The sequence below is a fragment of the Haemaphysalis longicornis genome, unplaced genomic scaffold (genome assembly GCF_048455015.1).
Source record: "Haemaphysalis longicornis isolate Haplotype H1 unplaced genomic scaffold, Haemaphysalis longicornis Haplotype H1 scaffold_2, whole genome shotgun sequence".
Classification (NCBI taxonomy): domain Eukaryota; kingdom Metazoa; phylum Arthropoda; class Arachnida; order Ixodida; family Ixodidae; genus Haemaphysalis; species Haemaphysalis longicornis.
The window spans coordinates 59082070-59101191 of NW_027526295.1; the positions used below are offsets into that span (position 1 = coordinate 59082070).

Consider the following 19122-nt stretch of genomic DNA (forward strand, 5'->3'; position numbering starts at 1 on the left):
CTGCGTTACGACGAGATCCTCAGTAACAGTCGGATTCGAGGCACGGCTCCGACCGTGCAGGCCGCTTCTTCGAACAGCAGCGTTAGTTCAATCATACCACTTTACGTCATGTCTTCTTACGTGTGCCAAGAAATGTAAACTCGCTCCGTCGCAGCGGCTGCCAGTTTAGAAAACGCTGGGCGCGTTGGCAACCCTTACCCCATTATATACCAATGTATGCGAAGTCGTTGTCTTCCAATGCGCCAAGTGCCATGTTTCCCGGATTCGGCATTACCCTATTATGTGTCTTACTTGCAGTCATCATGATATTGTGGTAGCTTACACTGAGCTCTGGCGCATTATAAAGACTATTAATGCTATCGAAATTGAGCAAAATAACATACCAAACGAATGTTATGTGCAACTTGTTCACAGGTTTGCCTATTTGCAGCTCATGTGATCAAGCGGGATGTTACACCCTCCTCAGGCAAGCTTTTAATTAGGCACAAGGCATAAACCAGCATACCATCCTCATTTGTACATAAGTTAAAATTTAGCCGCGTGCCTTTTGCCAGATGCACTGAACTGTGCAAGAGGATAAGAATTATGGGCAGCTTTGGGTACGTGCTTTTTGGCTCGGTTGCGGGGACCCCAGACCAGGTAAACACTTAGAAAAACATTGGCTAGGGAGAGATTTTTTTTTCTAAAGTGACAGCATCCATACAATCCATGCTTGGTGTGTTTCTCCGTCACACAGACACGAAGCTGGAGTCGGTGCTGAGCTGCCTCCCGGCCTGGGACGGCCTTTCCTGCTGGCCTCGTACGCCCGCGGCCCACACCGTCTCGATCCCTTGTTTCTCAACGCTCAACGGAGTCAACTACGATAGCACACGTTATTATGCGCCACTCATTTCAAAAATGCGTTGCGCTGACATAACCTAAAAAATTGGATTTTGGCAAAGCGACGCTAGGTCACTCTCTGTATCATTAACGAAAATGGTTGACTAGAATGAGATCTGCCAAGCCTTGCTTAAAAAATTTTAGTATATACTTTCACCACGTATAGGGCTAAGCCAACTATTACTGCTGAGCACTGTGAATAAAGTTCACCTGAAATGCCAGGCGCACACCACGTAAGCAAACTCGAAGCCTTGACATGGTTCATTGATGGTTAAGCGAGTTAAGCAAAGTTATATCGCCCCTGAAATGGGGAACAAGCGGACAAAATAAGGCAACAACTTTTTAGTGCCATAAATGATAAGGTTGCCATCCCTCCCTGCGAGAGTGATGTCCAGTGCAGCTGTCCAGGCATCAATACATAGCTGACATTTGCATTGTGATTTTAGATAAAAAGGCACAGATGCTTGATTTTGCGATGTTAAATAGAAAAATAGGTTATGAAAAAACCAAAAGCGCCCGCGGCACCCCAAGCGGCAGTGTCCCAAGTGCTAAAGGAACTGAATCTTGTACATGATGCGAGCAGTGCAACACAGCAAAGATGAATTGGCGTGAACGGGAATCAATCTGCCGCCATTCAGAAGCCCTATTAAGCTTGGCTTTGTGATTAGCGAATTTCAGGCACCTTAGCTGTTACCATAAGCGCTCACGACGTTCAGTAAGTGAAGCTCCATGGACTACTTTTTAGATGCGACGCATCTCTTGCTCTGAGGCATGTCCCTCCTGCGTCGCCGTTGTCCGGCGTCCGCACGCCAGCTGCGCATGCACGACTCTTCTCCCGTCTTTTCTCCGACAGCTGTGCGCGCAACGCCCTCGCTCCGCCTCTTTATCATAAACAACAGCTGTGTGTGCGCGCTTCGCTCGCTTCGCTCCGCTCCCGTCGCGAAAGCGTGCGCATGCGCGACTCTCCTCCGTTGTCTCCTCTCCTTGAGACGCTGTGAATATAAAGCGAGTATCGCGCTGCGGCGGTTCAGCCAGCGCTCGCTCTCGTTCGACTTCGCGTCACTTTGCTTGATGACTGCGTGCTTGACTTGGTTCTTCCGTTGAAGACGTGATGTAAGTGACGGTCCCTTCATGAAAAGTAAAATTACGCCCATCATCACGCGTATGAGAACACCCGCATATGATGGAATGCATCATACGCGTTCACAACACGTTTCACCCGATTTAGAGAATCAACCCAATGGAAACGCCAATTGAACCCCCCGATGCGTTGCATCACACCAGGGTTCCCTCGCGGTAAGGTGGGCGTAATTTTTTATTTACCTCTTTTTTTCACTCTCCCTGTGACTCTCACACCTAACCTAAATCACGGCCTTTCTATCTTCCTTCCCATCCACACAGGCTAGTACATGGGCAGCACGCCGGTAGACGTTTATACAGAACATTCGCACCCTTTCGCTCTGAAGGGCCGTTACGTGTGGGAAAGCGACCGCAATATTGTGCGGGGAGATAAAGCGCTTTCGACCGATGGGTATAGTGGTATTACCTGCACAGCAATCGATGCCTTGAGGCTACTGCGTTTTCGCGGTTATTTCCCGTGCTTCAGCTCAAGCTCTTCGGCAGTGGCACATCAGCACTATGGCGAGAAGGCATCGTGCTTCCGGCTCTTTCTTAGCTCCCGTTTCTTCGTCGATTGCAACGAATTCCTTTGACATACACACTGCGCACATTTCACCCTACAGCTACCCCACCCACATTCCGAGTTTTCAGCGGCTGGCGTGCTCCTGTTCTAGTCACGTGCCATTCCGTTCACGTGTAAGTCGGCGTTAAAGCAGCACTCCATGTACTAGGCGGCATCGTGTTTCGGCGCTGGCAAACCATGGAGGAGGGCCGCTGTATCTTACTGGACTCGTACTCTGCAGACCCGCGCTGCCGCTCACACACAGCTCTCACAGTGTCGGCCATATTCTCCACGGCATAAATACCGTATCGCTTATTGGCACAATGGCTTCCGTTACCTGGCATTGAATTTTAGGCTGTCGACTCAGTAAAATCTGATAGCAACCAACCAGCGTCATTAGCCAAACTGTCCCTCAAAACTTACTTTCAATTAGCTCTTTTGAGTGATCCCCTTGTTGTGAAATTGGCTGTGAAGACATTGACCATGGAAATGACACAAAAAGTGTGCCTGTATGAAGTGCCCATTTGCAAAGAGGATGCACTCGTGATAACTTCTTCGCTCATGGTTCACTTCATGGCCGGGACGCGGAATTGTGTTCTGTCCTTCCAGAAGTGGACGCTTTGCGCATCTGTAACGGCTTGAAAGTCAGCCTTGCTGCAATGAGACGACTGAGCCGATGAGCATAAAGAGGCGGATAGAGAAGCACTCTAGGCTGTCGACAAGGCAATAATGGCGGCAACGCCTCCTCGTGAGTTTAATGGCGAACACTTGGCCACCGGTAAAGCCATCGCTACATGTTTCCTAGATATACGTATATTTGTCAAAATTTCTCAAGCGAAACCAAAAGTGCGCAGGCCACAAAAAATTGAATGTACAAGCTTACGGCCCCAGCCAAGCTGGAGTGTTTTATGCCGGAAAGCTAGAAGAAAAACCTTTTTTCCCAATGTAAATAAATAATTTGGTCACATTTAAAGGTAATGCTTATTCATTGATCTCTTTGTGGTGCAGAAGGCTTAGGATTGGCCTGGAAATGTTTTCCAAAGGGTGTACCTACAAGCCAGCTTGAAATATTCCGCGGGTAAAACTGAAATACCCCAAGCTATCGTTTAGTTCAAGTTGGCTTACTGAGTAGTCCTCTATTTGATATTGTCCGTTGAAAATATTCTGTTCGTGCATGTTTGAAATGTCCCCGTTCCGATAATTATGACAATTGTTTATTTCGCATAAATTATCCCCAACTTCAACGAGGTGCCAGGCTGTATATAAGTTCAATTCTACAGACCGGCCGAGGTAGCTCGTCAGCTACTCGGTGAGATTATAAAACACTGAATGTTTATGGCTGTCGACGGAAGAGCTGCTCTGGTGAGCGAGTGGTGCGTTTGAAAACAGTAAGGAGGCTGACACCCCTTCAGGAACTACTGGATCGCTCTATTTGCTTCGTGAAAAACTGAAGGTTTCTAATGACACGGCCGCCGTACACAGCAGACATACAACTGTCTCAGTCCTTGAAGAATAGTAAAAAAATGCGGTCAAATCAATGATGAGAAATAAATGGTAGCTGTGATATCGGGGAACTTGTCCCGGGAAACTGTTCTTTGATTTCTTGGAAAATTTGGCATTGTTAAGCAAAGATAGTTCACCACACGTACTGCACTGGCAGCTGGTAGCCATTATTTGTTATGTGACGCAGGGAACACTCCTTGAGGAACATTTTGACACGGGAGATAGTATCCCACACAACACAATCGTTTCGCATTAGAAAAGCCGTGATAACGAAACTCGCGTTGGGGTAATTGTATACCCTTTGACTCAGGCCGCTGCTTGATTTATTACACAATGTCTCTGAAGACGAAACCGGAGGCGCCGGAAGGTAAACTTTCACATACCCACGCTGCACGTTTTGGGTAGATTGTGGTCGAAGTTACCTGAAATTTATGAACCTGGTGGTGTTATTGGGTTCATTTTTCGATTTTCCCGTGCCTGCCAGCCGTCCCCTATCAGCCGTGCTCACCAACTGTGCGCGGAAATACGTCATCGCTGTCAACTTAAGCTATGATTGATGCACGAAGATGCAAAGGTGCACCTGAATCTGGAATACGCCCAGCATCAACTCATTTGTGGATAGAAGGACAATTATAGTAAGGCCAATACAAAAGCGTTAATGCGACAATACAGCTGGCACCACGCCTGCGCAGTGAAGTTCGTTCTACGCTCTGTCGGTGGTAGAATGCTCGGCTGACCATCGCAAGCCGTGCTAGCAAACGACGTCATCACACCAAAGCGCCTCTTCCGTCGCAGCTAAAGCCGGCACCAACATTATGTCCTTTAACTGAAGAGGAGGAAGAAGATCTCAGCTCCAGTATCTCAGAAACCAAGGAAGGACTACATTATGAGCAGAATCCAGCTAAAATGTTGCCTAGTCTGAAATAAAACCCCCTTTATAGTGCTTAGTTACACTAATAATTATTTACTTTCGAAAGATTGACGGTTTAGCACCAACCGGAATTTGTGCAGGGCGTACGAGTGTTGGCATCACGCTGTTACGATAAGAATACGCAGCAAAATATTTAGGGATGTCTTCCCCGAGAACACGAACGCAGGACTTCTAGGCATGGCCCTAACGGCAGAAACATTCTCACAAGCGCCCAAATACCGAAAATGTTTAACAAATTAGCCCACATTGTAAAACGCTTAACATGGTATACAGGAACAAATAGCGCTGAACTTAACACGACCAAGACAGCATAAATGGAAAAAAAGGACACACGAAACGGAAGATGCGCCTCTAGTGTCCTTTTTTTCTATTTATGGTGTCGTCGTCGTGTTAAGTACAGTGCTATTTGTTCCATTATGTCTAGATACCAACTCTCCCAACACCAAGCTTTATTGAAGCTTAACAAGGGTTGCACCACCAGTGAAACTGCAAACGATAATCCTCATGCAGGCAGTGATGATGACTCGGATATTGTATAGCTTGCCGTACCACAAACTCATTGTTACTGAAGAAAACCTAATAAACGCGTTCATCAGGACAGAATATAAAGCAGCCTTCAACCTACACGTTTTAACTGTCACCGAAAAGGCCCTCAGATTGGGTCTTTCTAGCACCTTTGAAGACATCAGGGAAGCTACTCTCCCAGTGCAAGGGAAGCGGCTGTTAAAAAATGGGATTGGCCAACGTATTCAAGATAGGTATCGTATCCCTCCACCCACCCGTCGCGGTAAAGATACCAGACGCTATTAGAGATGTGTCGCCGATCCAGCGACTCCCCGTAAAAACCCTTCCAAGCCGAAATCATTAGATCAAAACTTTCACAAGATGATGCGAGAAACTAGGAACATATTCCTGCAATTAAAGTACCAGAACCACGGAAACAGAGTATGCGCTGACGCCGGAATGTGCGAAAGTAGTGAGACATCAATCATCGCAGTTGACTACCCTGGCAATTTTTATTGCGTCCCGGCAGCTCCCCCCTGCCCCCACACAGCAACGGAAGGAGCGGATATTGGACCTACCCGCCCGGTAATCTACTAGCCAAACTATCCAATAGAAGGTGAAATATAATTAGACATTCTCATTGCAGCATTTGAAGCCTAATTACAGACGGAATACCTAAACGCTTTGGGAAGATTCTCGCATCCCCATTCCAGGAAGTTCAAAATACATGGACATGCTGATGCGAAGGTCTGGAAGGAATGGGGGCTGCTGAACAAGAACCACGCGTGCTCACATTCCGTGCACCTGGGGCCGCGACTGCCGCACTCTCCTTCCTGAAAAATATGGAGAACGTCTGCTCTCAAGGCCACTCTCACGGCTTAAGGATCGCAAACTCCGAGCAGGAAACAAACCAACCTAATATTCACAAATGTAGATGGGCCATTGTGTTTGGTACAAAACATTTGACGTTAATTCGAAATGGTGCATTCACAAATATAGACTGGAGAAGGTTTTTGTAGCAGATATCTGAGGGTAACTGAAAACAGTGTAAATATGGAAAACATACACCGTCTCACACGCAACGTATCCCGGTCTAAGTGTATGCTCAACGGAGAACAATTTAAACATATTACTTATTCCCCTCCTTCAAAGAATTGGGAGGCACCGTTGACTTGCTTACCACCTCAAGATCAGCACGAGCTGATTGAGGGGGTACGGTAGGAGCTGCAGCTCCCGGGGACCGCTGAAACTGAACAACACCAAGCAGCTGGAAACTTTCACGTCTAAATCGTACGCCGCAACAGCATAGATGGCGCCTGTCCTTACACTGCGATAGCTATTTAAAACCGTTGAGGCTAGTGTTCTGGTAATGACCGACCTTCCCAACTTGGAAAGCAGAAATCGTAAAGAACCAACTTCGTTCCAAAATGCTCCTTCGGAATCGAAGTAACGCTTTGGCGTCGTACATTGTAATACGCAAACGTTGATGTTATGCAACATTTCGGGGGGTATAACTTCCGTTCTTCACCAACATTGTCGAGCGCAAATGAAACATTCAACTACAAATGTCCTGTGCTGTATGGGAAACCCACCTTTGAGAGACGACAATATTTACTTTATACAGGAGTCCCTTGGAAGCGCTCAGTTCCCTCGACAAACTATCGAATGGCGTCTTAAATTTATCAACAGCCTTTGCATAAATAAGACTGCGAGGCTACAAGTTTTCTCAAGACAAATTGAAAGCCGTCGCTTCGCATGTTATTCTTTTTCGTCGGTGTCATCAGCTCTTCATAAATAATTCAGACGCCACAGCAGGAGTCATCGCATCACACGGAACCGCTCCTTGACGCACTTGACCTATCCCACGCCTTTCTTTCTCTTCTTTCTTGCAGAGAACGCCTCGAGGTTCTGTTCCGCTTCCGGGGTGTGGGCCGGCAAATCTGATTACTCGCACTGCGTACCCGTCTTTGAGGTGGAGAGACCGGTGAGTGTCTGTGGCCGTCTTCCGCTCTTCACTGACTGTCCACAACATTTGCGGGAAATTTAACACTTGCGCGTTGGTGTGAAGGCGACGCTCTAATCGGATCACCGCAACGTGACCTCCCTTTCGCTTTCCAGCTGAGAGATGATATCGCGCAAAGTGACGTGTTTTGTGAGTTAAAGCGAGGCTTTTGTTGTATTACTGATTCGTGACCGAGCGCCGAAAACACACTCCAGGAGAACAAAATTTTTGACGGTGATGGTATTCGTGGATGTGCCTCAAGTTAAAAACATCGCTTTCCGTGGTGGGAATCGAACTTGGATTCTTCACATTATGAAGTCAATGTCGACTCCATTGATAACTTTGGACACAACCACAGCAGTTCGTGTTTAAACAGGGGTGCATGAACGAGCAAAATTAGCTAAAAACATCTTAGACCAATCCGTCTAACGACTACAGTCGCTGAACGGACACCTTTAATCGTGCGAAAACAAATTGCCTAGGGTCAAATTCGAAGCCACTGCAATCAACAGCCTAAACTGCGCGTGAGTCAATCACAAAGGTCAAGGATTAAAAGCCCAGAGCGTGTGTGGTCGAAGACCAGAGTGAGACGACAACCAAGGAATCCCTTACGAGGAAGCCCCGCGTTAACCATCGTCATGGCTATTCTAAGTGGTGGATAATTTTTATTTGTCTCCGCCGCGTATTTCGTTTTACTGCAGATCATCTCCTTAGTTGGAGTTCACGCACGTCATTTCAGCTGCGTATTTGTATCGTACGCAAGCGCGTGCTGGCTGAGTGCTCTTTTTGTCAGCATTCCATCTGCGCCGCCCTGCGCCCAAGAATGAAGGCACACATTACGCTAACCTGTTTAACTTTTGTCGTGTCCGTATACTTCAGAGGTGACAGCCCAGTTGCCATGCTGCCCTTTATACCTGATAATTTTTGATAATTTTTTGTCGTTCTGTGCTCCTACTCGCAGTTCGCGACTTACCGCGCGTTTGAAATATCGTGCCAAGGATTGTGTGCTCGTGTATTTTGGCTCATATGTCCACTGATTCTCTGTGCTTGTCAGAACGGTTTCCTTAAAACCCATGTACGCATCTCCTCCGCACTGCAGATCGACGGCACCACTCTGTACTACATCGGCTACGGCATGTCGTTGTGTGCGCTCAGCATTGCCCTTTGGATCTTCCTCTACTACAAGTAAGTGCGGGTCACTCAAGTGACGTGCGCAGGAGGCGTGGGGGAGAGACCAGGCAGCGCCCTCACTTTCTGGCGGGACGCAAGAGTTCAACCTCCAACTGCGGGTTTTCACTCATTTTGTTTTACCAGCGAAGCTGTTTGGCGAATCGTAAATTTCGTGTTCGCAGTTAAAAATACGAAGACATTGGGAAGAGCGTGGGCCTCGTGCTGAGCCCATGGCAGTTAACATAACCAAGAAAATGCCTAGCGCTCGTGCGTGAGTGCCTCGCCAAACCACTCAGCGACCCCTGCGGGCGTTTGTCAAGCCAAGCATAACCACTTAGCGAGGTCGGCGAAGATAGCCGCGACCACCCGGCAGTTGAAAAACCAAGAAAAAGACTCAAGCGTTCGCCATAGCCGTGGCCACACTTGATCGGAACGAGAAAGGCTTGAGCGTTCGCCGTTATTATTGCAAAACTTGCTCGACACGAGAAAGACAATGGATAGCGTACTCGAGGTCGATGTCCAATGTTTATAACTTCAAAAAATGAAGGAATTTTACTTGTAGCCACACTGACGTAGTAAAGGTCTATGGCGGAGCGAAGAAGAAGGGAAATCGGTTCCATTTCTGGACTTAAACCTTCGTCATGGCCGGGCAGGTTGTGTCCAGCTTCGCTACTTGCAAGCCTTGCACGTTACGGTGAGCTTCCTTCATTTCTACTGTTCCATTTTTGTGCCGTCAAAATAAGAGTCTTGATTCTTGAAATCACGCTGATACGGTTTTATTGTAGCCCTACAGTCCCAGGTAGAATCACGCAGCAACACTGCATCGTAGGCGGAATTTTGATCTAGTGCGGGGGGCTGCCCACGTCCGCTTCGATAACATTGACGACGTAAAAATTATATTATAATTGCAAAATTTGTGGTATTTTATTGCTAAGTAGTCGTTTCTATTGCAGCTGTATAATTTTGTAGTGGTCTTGTAGCAAAAACGCTTCTGGCAACACAGAGGTTTACGCTCCTTAAAAATGTTTTTTTTACGGAAGAATCGGCTGTAAAATGGAGCACTATAGTAAGCGTTGTATTCCGAAATCATTAGCTGTTCTATCTTGAAAGCATTCGTACATAGGGCAGCGATCATTAATTAAAACGTGACAGATGTTATTGCAGCGCCAACGCAGGGCAATCGGACAATCGTGCGAAAGCCAGATGCAATCCTGATTATCAACCCTTGTACAATAGCCACCTCTATATAATGGAAATTTAACGCTTCTACAGGCATAAGAGCACGTAAACAGATTAAGGGTACGGGCACGGCTTTCTTGTAAATGAGGCTCAGTTTTGGTAAAGACAAAGCTATACATTGTAGCACATATCGGTTGTGTAGTGTAGAGTGCCCCCGTGTGTAGAATATGCACCAGCGTGTGATGGAACGCGTGCTTCAGGAGCGCACAGAAATTCCTTCTTTTGGAAAGAAGCTTTGACAATACAGAGCCGAGTGCAAGTGCTACTGTGTGCGTACGTATCAGTACTTTGTTAGGATAACAGAGTAACTTTCTGTGTAAGCTGGGAATAAGGCATAACGTATGGTTTCAGGAATGGGGTGTCTTAATAATGTATCTTAAAAGGAAATCGGGCGCTAGTGTCTGAGCAAGCCGCCGTTCACATTGCGTGCCATCATGTACTTTCGAGACGCGTTCTATGGTTTAATACGCTCAAAAGTTTACTGCGGCAGCAAAATATCTCAATAGTCCCGTGAAAAACTGTTTTAGAGGTATTTTATTAACAAAACCTCACTCGTAAAATATCTCTATGTCAGGAACAGTTTAGAGGGTTTATGAAGGACAAACAAAAAAAAATGTTGACCGTATTTTGCATTTCGGCATCAGGAGCAGAAACAGGCCTTCTCGCAAGTCAGGCTAAGCAAGTGACGGACTTACGGCGTACCCCACTGTGGCATGGCATTTGAGCGAATGTGGTCGCTATAGTACATATTGGTACAATATCGCATGGCCCGGATTCTGAAGCGGAGCTTTGCAGCCGGTGCATATTGAGGGCCTCTGGGCATAACCTCTGGGCATCGTCACAGACAACTAAAAAAACAAACTGGTGTTCCTAAAGTGTCAGTAAATATGGCCGGCCCCATTTTCTCGAGAAATCTGCCACTTTGCCACTATGCTAATTATGAAAGAAGTTACTCTTGCTACTCAGTGATACGTAACAGTACTCGTTCTTCAACGCTTCAAGAAACTGCAAAGAACGGCGCTCAAGACAGCAGCAAAGATACGGAAGAGGCATCTTGCCTCGTGCGAATACTCCCGCATGCATCTGAACCGCCACTGAGAATGTAAAGTCGTTAGATGATTACCTTATCTCTCATCCACCTCACAGTGCTGCTTCTGCGTCGCAGTAATATTTTCAGCCTTCTATACACTTACCGCCTACGTGATACTTCTTCAGCATCAAAAATACGCATCGTGCCAGCGAGATGCAGCTAACATCAATGGAAATAAAAGTTAGGACGTAGTGCTTTTTTATGATGTTGCGGCGAGCTCGAAGTGCATATTGTCATGAAGCATGCTTTGTCAAAAGTTTCTTTGTTTTGCGGCCAGCACGTACAGCGCATGGCTCTCTCACTCTGAACTGTAATGAGTGAATCCCGTTGTTCCTTCTGGCTTGAGAGCGGTGCCATTTGTTTTATAGGGAATACAATACGCCCGTGAGGCTGAAAGTCTAACGGTTTTATGTACACCGTTTTGATCTGGTAGGATGCTCCTTAAATCAGCCGAGCTATAACATAAATGCACCCAGGCCATAGCCTAGGCATTAGCCAGGCCATAGCCTAGGCATTAGCCAGGCCATAGCCGCAGGCCATATCCCCTACTCTCAACAATAAATTTTATCCTTTCGACTGCTTCTTCGAGGCTTGTTCCTTTGGGAGTTTGTTCCACAGGATACGTTATCTCTAACGATTTCATTAGGTATACGATAGCTTTTCTCAACCCACGTCGGCCCAGAAAATGTTTCATTGGGAGGATGTGAGAAACGTGGACGGGCGCGCACGTCGAAATGGTTTTTATTTCCCACGCAATATATATTCATGCAAAACGCATACAAATTGTGAAAATGGCTACAAACAATCACGACAGCGTTTGCACATCCCTGTAACTTGAATGCGATGCTGTGTTTCGGAACCGCGATCACCGAAATTTGGAATTGTTGAGGGAGCCGAAATGCAGCGCGATGCCACTGATTCTGCATTATGACCTCCCTATTTTTGGCCACGTAGCAGCTCGCCTTTTTTTGGGGAGATCACATACATGGTGGAAGAGGAGGTGCGCACTTGTGCACTGCGCAGTTGAGGTGTATATTATTCGGTTCGTGTTTGTTTTTGCATATATCTTTGTAGCCAGGAAAACAAAAATCATTTGACACTTTGCGCCTGTCCTCGTGTGTCACGTCGTTGGTAGGAAAGAATTTTTTGGGCCTAACCGTGGTTGATCGTGAAACGCCGACTAGCCCGAACTCATACGTTATTGAAAATTTTGCACAATCTTTGACGTCGTGCAATGTAATGGTCTGATAGTTACGGAGTCAGAAATTGTCACGAAAAGCTTTTTTTGTTTTGTGCATTTACAAAAACATTTCTAGAGTTGCTTGCACTTTCTTCAGTATATAGCCGAATTTTATACCGTGTATCTTGATCCGGACATTAATGCGGCAAGCGCCTGAGTCATGTTGTCTACATCGAGATAGAAGAACATCCACAACCATGTTACGAGATATTTTCTAATCTCCCGTGCTAGAAAAGTTCCAAAATAAGTCAGATCTTCCTTTTGTGTAGGTGGTTTAATTTGCTGGAGTGCGCAGTTTCTTGTGCCCCAGGTCCTTTAAGTTGTTGTTAATAAATATTTTAGCCACAAGAACTGACGGCGTGACACATCGAGGATTATGTTCTACGTTGAATTGGTGCTGTAGGTAAAAATGATTGACCTGGTTGACCTAGTTCAGGCGTAACAATTCTCGAAACAAAAGTATTAGGGTTTCCGGAGCTGCAGCATACTTCAATTAACGTTTCTTTCGTAAACCAGTATGTACAAGTAAACTACACCTCAGCAGTCATGGTCATATTCTGTTCAGGGAGGGCTCAGGACGTCGGATTAACGTGCTTTATCTCCGGCGTGGTTCATTGCAGAGAGCTGCGATGCCTACGCAACACCATTCACGTCAACCTCATGGTGATCTACTTCCTCATATCGATCACGTGGATTACCACGGCAACTCTCCAGTCTGTTCCGTCGGCCGCATACCACAAGGTGAGTGTCTTACCTGCAGGCAATAAATCAAAATTACGAAACGCGCTCAGTGCCTTCATCCAGTCAACAGTGCATGTTGGAAAAATAGTATAACTACTCGTGTATGGTCAATCAGCCAAACCAGATAGAGCTTCTTTGTTTTCTTAAATTACCTTTTTTAAGATGCATGTCGCCGCACTTATTAAACTAGAGGTACCACGCTTACTAAGCGCGAATAACCAAAGTTGATAGAGGTTCAGAATTTGAAGATGTTTGTTTTTCGTTTTTTGTGCTGTTGGAACAAAATATTTGAGTGCATTGGCCGAATTCGCACCGAGATTCTTTCATTAACAATCGTTGTAGTACTTCAAGATTTAGTTGCGATGGTTTGTGAGAGCATTCTAGATAGTTTGATATGTTGTAGACCTCGATATACACTATGTATTAACGCCTGTAAGCTCCAATTTAACCGCAGTGTCCGGCATGCATTGAAACCGTCAAAATTTGTTGGCTTTTCGGGAGAAAGCGTCCGCAATGGACGCTATGAAATTCTTGTCTGCGCCATACATCCTGCACCTTCAAGAAGAGAGGCACTCACCAAGACGCGTCCTCTTTTAGGAAATTCGTATACTCAAACTTCGGTTTCATAAAGGGCATAGCGTGTTTGCAGACACAACCTCCCCCCCTTCAATGCTGGCTGCACATTGCACACCCATTGTTGCAATGGAGGTGCACCGTCGTTTTAGTTACCGTTTTGCGTGTGAGGCTTGCTGTGTGCTTAGAGGCGTATTTTAATGGCCGTATCTCGCGCATAACAACGCCGCCACCTTTTCCCGTATAATAGACATATAAGGCGTCCGCCTACATGAATTCCAAACACAGTTTGCGTCAAATTGTGCTACAGGGACGAGTTTGTAATGGTTCTGTGCGCATGTTATAAAAATGCTTCGGGTTCGAAGAGAGCATGGATGCTTTCCCGTGTAGCCACCCTCCACACGACGCATTAATCCGGGCCAGCTATGCGGCAGAGTGGCTGGGCCTCGAAGTCACCCAACAGTGCCGCCGCGTGCTTTGTGAAAAAGGAAGGTTCCGGCAGTGACATGGCGGTTGCGGCCTATAGGGTGACATTCTAGTTTACCTTGACATGCGTCTGCTTTATGTTAATGCCCTCGCTAGATTTATAAAAGTTCTCCTTAAACGGGGCTGCGTGATATGTGATTCAGATTCAGCTTGGGTGTTCATGAAGTGCAATAGGTTGGTGGAGAATCAACTGTAAACTAACTGATGAGTGCACGTCACAAACACGTGTTGATTTGCCAGCTTGCGAAGCAGATACATCAAAAAAAGCCTGAAGAAGAGGTCGCAAAAAGGGATACAGCGACCTCCACGACTCACAAGCGGGTATTTTCCTTTAGGCATTTCTGTGGAAGTACCTGTGTTGTCACCAGTAAAACACCAAAAAAAAACAATGAACTGCTCTAAAAAACTGGAAACGTGCATATTGTACTGGAAACGACAAATTATTCTGAAAAATCAGAGGCAATCGATTCTGACGCTTTGTGTTGCGAAGCATACTACCTGATGGGATTTTTTATTTCATAGTTCTCCTGGCTTCCATGCCATTTAAATTGTCTATAGGTGTTAACCAAGGAGGTTACACCTCCTTGGTGTTAACCTTACATGCCGCCATACAACCGAGCCACCAACCCTGGGTTCTGGCTCTGAGTCCGGGTGGGTGACGGCTGGTGCCGTGTCCCCCCCCTCCTTCCCCCCCCCCCCCCCAAAAAAAAAATTTTATACTCCTTGGAGGAAGTCTTTCTCTGCGCCCCGGAAATTGAGTATGAGTCGCTTGTCGTTTCTTTTTCTGGTGGTAGAATTTGACTCTAATTGTGTGGAATGAGTGACCTCTAAATATTCTATGTTCCCATAGTTCTAAGGGTTCCTTGTAATTTGTAACACATTTGGTTCTAACGTTTCTTGTTTTTATTGATTGTCGAACTCGGCGACATTTTTTTGTATAAAGGGCGATACGACCTTGCAATTTCTTGCTGCATTTCTGTTTCTTCTACCTTCGGGCAAGGCTCTTTCGAGCCCCCGAAAGGTGAAAGAGGTACGTGTCCGCGTTAGGAATATCTGAAGTAAATAAATCTATCTTGTCGGTTTCTTGTCCCCCTCCACCAATCGGCTGCAGAATTCCTCGAGGTCAAATAAGTAATCGTCGTCTGTCTTGTTCTACCTGCTCCTTCTCGCTGAAGCCTTTCCAATCCGCTAACCTGGCCTTCCCCGCTCTCGTGAGTGTCTGTTTATGGTGGTGGTCAATGGTTAATAATATATTATAATGATCACTTTGCAGTGTTTAATGCAACATCATCTACTCTAGGTGGGGTATTACAATAGAAAAATTTAGGTATGCAGGGTGGCACCTAGACATACTGCGGCCGGTTTGGGTGGAGTATTGCCTATCTCTCCACGAGGTCCGGTGGTGTGCTGGGCAACGTTGTGAACTTGCTGTCCTGTCTTTGGCGTTCTAGCATAACCCCGATCTACGTGAGAAGCGTTAAACTCGCCCACCACTAGAATCCCTAAGGTCACTTTGAGAACCGAACGGCAGAGTCCGTCCAAGTCTCCCGATTTGTTGGTGGGTGTAGTGTATAGGTAGAGCATGAAGAGACTCTGCAGATTTTTCTTACCGAGTATCAACTCAACGAGCGTGTGTTCGACCCTGTGTTGGGGCAGGTGCTGCTGCGTCGTGAAGCACTTCGAGATGAGTATGACACTGCGGGTCTTGCTTTCGTCTTTGTAGGTATCGTAATCCCTGAATTTAAGGCAAAAAAAGGAGGCGAAGACTAAAGCAAAACGACTTGACACAGAGCGCACTTTAAACAAATTTTACTAATTCAAAATTAAACATTCATACCGGTACTCTATCGTTTACACAGACATACAAAAAAACAAGAAATGACAAAGAAAGGAATTGCCTCGTTCCCTCTTTGCATTGCCAAACTCTTAGTGTGGCACTCTGATTGCAATTTTACGATAAACCGCTGGCTTGCCCAAGAAACTGTATCTCGTTATCCGTAAGTGCGAGGGAGCGAATGCCACACAAAATATAGCGGGAACTGCACACATGAATTATGGAAGGCAAAGAATGCGCAACTCACAACTGTTTATTTGAAGGACAGGAAGTTGCCTTAAATAGGTCCCGTAGCCGTTGGAAGTCCAATTGGATGCTTTTATTGAGAACAATATTCAGCCATTATACGGATTTGCCACCTCTGTCATCATTGGGGCCGGTGTTCTGTGCGTGTAGCATGTGCGAGGCAGCAATCAGTAAACGTCTACAGAAAATTTCCCTATTCAATTTTTATTTTCGTAAATTAGGCCTGCCTTCCTTCTCCCTTGCCTCGATGAACCAGCAACTGTATATTACACTTTCTTTTCAATCCCCGCACCTTCTCTCAATCGCGATGCCCGCATCTTGAAGCAACTTTTTATACGACGACAGCCTCTATTTTCTTTGCGCCTTCTAATTTTCTTTCACTAGGCGCTCCCGCCCTAGCGATTTGCCACAGAGGTGCTCCATCCCGCATTCATTCTTACATGTCGGACAAATACAGTTTTCGTTCTGGACAGCAACTTGACTACCTTTATTTCATTCTTCCAGGCTACACTTCCACGTTCAAATTTTTCTCAGTGCTTTATTTCCGTTCAGTCATTTCGCATCCCAGTTAGCCTAGATAGTAGTCTAATTTGGGAGGCATATTTAGCCAATCCCCAACGTTGGTATCTGCCAAAATGTGGTGAAATCCACCAACCAACCGAGTGCCCTCTGGTCGATTGCTAGCCGAGGTCTGTTTGTCGGCCCTCCCTCCACGTACGATGAGAATAAGTGTAGTGACAAACACTGCCTCTTGTTGCCTAACGCATGTATTTCAGGGGCTCTTCGGAAGACTCCAAGATAAAAACAACAGTGGAAAGTAATGTTTCGAACAGCGCCCAGCTTGTTTACAGCGTTTTGATTGATGTGTTAGGAATCTCAAAAAAGTCTGTAAAACCATTTCATTACTTTACGTACGACGTATGTGTAAGCAAAAATCAACACATCATGACTGTGTTTACATTGCACGGCAGACACTTTAAACATTAGTGTACGAGAAGCAGGCACAAATGCTTTCAAGCGCTTTCGCTCGATGATCTCCATTTGCCTGAATCGCAGTTTTCTGTTTCTCTAGAACGAATCCAAGCAAGGCAAACAAAACAGGGTTACAACGACTGTGCGGGCTTGACACGAAGGTTATTGTGATTCACGTTTAGTCCCGAGAGGGATAACTTCTCTTGCGTTGTTCAAGATTTATATCGCTCCAGATATTTCTTCCCGAGTGCTTAAGCGATTTCGTCCCTCGATTTCGAGCCATTTTTCCCATGACAAAATTGTACTTACAAGATGAAAGGAATACGCTGCATCGACATCCGTTCCGAAAACACAGAATTTTCCCGTGAATAATCCGAGGGTTCACGATGTCGTTATCTTTTTTTGCTCGTGTATACTCGCTTCCAGAGCTTGTTTTTACACTCGGGGTTCTCAAAATTGCTAGAACGGGATTTGAATCAACCAGAGGTCCTTCAACGCTCTAAAAGCAGGGGTTTGAAGGAAGGCTTTTTTTTAAATGAGTAGAACTGCTTGGGGTGTTTTTTCCGAAACGAAGACTAATGTTCTTATGGGCCTATCTTGCATTCCCCGTAACATGGCTCTTTTTTGTTGCGTGAAAATGCTAAGGCTAGCTGGTAATAACATGTCGACATTATGTGTGAGGTTAAATCTCCATTTTATCAAATCGTTTGCATACAACAGAGCATGATTTGAAGCAGTTTATATACCGGAAATGGCTTGTGAAATAATTGTGTACACTGGTGTTCGCAATTACTATATCCTGCGCTAGCGGTACCGAGTTTTTAACCAGCGGTTTATTTCTGTCGCCTCGTCTGTTAGCTACAGATATTGAGTTTTCGTTATAATTTGAAAAACTTCGAAATTATTTACGGTCGTTTTTGGTTATTCAAAGGGTTCCATGGATACATAGTCGTTTTTAGGAGCTTTGTGTATAAACCGACCGATGTCACCAATTTTCCGCAGAGTTACAGAATTCCGTGCCGCAGTTGGGTTTGAGGCACTTATTTCGTTTATTCACAAATTCACATTTATATTGATTACCATTAAAATCGCAACCTGACAGAGAAAACACGCTATGCCCAACGCGATATGCTTTGAGGTGACCTAAGTAAAAGGGTTTCCGCAGGCAATGAAAAGGCACGCTATGTTTTTGAGGCCTCAGAACAAAGCGAGGAGAAATCTGTCTTTGTGCGGACCGATTCTGGCACATGCTCTTACGGCTTAGCTATCGCGCCTTGATGTCAAGTCTGGAGCTGATTGAAAATTCGCTTTTTAAAACCAAAGCGTTTTATTCCGGGATTCAAGATCATTTCACTTACGTCATATCCGTCACGGAAGTGACGCCAGTACAATGTAGCAAGTGGCCCGTTACGGGTGCACCCCTGCTCAAGGGTTCTTCTTGCGGAGAAGCAACGTTTAGAACTTAAGAGTACGTTATACTTCGGGTTGTTAGTTTTTGGGTTGTATAATTTAATTATGTTGGGATACACCGAGATTTCACTACGTCATATCCGTTACGGAAATGATGCCAGTACACCTCTGCCGAAGCGATCCGCCAGCAGGACGTCCCTCGCAAAGCATACCCACAAGACGGCCGCCGACCCGCAAATCATGCTCAGCTGCAGGTTTCACTGCACATTTCACTTTCGTGTGTTACCGATAGGAATCAGCCACAGTTTTTTTTTCAATGGTATGGTTAGAAGCAAACATCCCGATTAGTGCAAAAACGTCAATTGGGCGTACACTTTGCAACAAATACACTCACCTATTAGCAAAACATGCGCGAGAAGGCGCACCGGTGGTTCTGAATTTTTTCTCACATGGACAGCTAACCACAGTGGCTTGAGCTACTCAGGTCCATGCGAATTGAGTTAGCTGTTCCAAATAACTGGGCAGTTGATATTCGGCACAAAAGAGAAGAGCGGGACAAAACACTATTTCCTCCTTCTCCCTTATACCCTGCTCACTGTGCGTTGGGCGTTAAGAATATTG

The 19122-nt window shown here is 45.7% G+C and overlaps 1 protein-coding gene across 1 annotated transcript in view; it reads left to right on the top strand.

Moving 5' to 3' along the window:
- The first annotated feature begins 8604 nt into the window (after window positions 1-8604).
- The window catches only part of LOC144167129 (diuretic hormone receptor-like), a 65814-nt gene continuing 55296 nt past the window's right edge, over window positions 8605-19122 (top strand). The window contains exons 1-2 of the mRNA XM_077696502.1: window positions 8605-8685; window positions 12860-12980. Of these exons, the coding sequence (XP_077552628.1) occupies window positions 8636-8685; window positions 12860-12980 (171 nt within the window). The 5' untranslated portion in view covers window positions 8605-8635. The remainder of the gene's footprint in view (window positions 8686-12859; window positions 12981-19122) is intronic.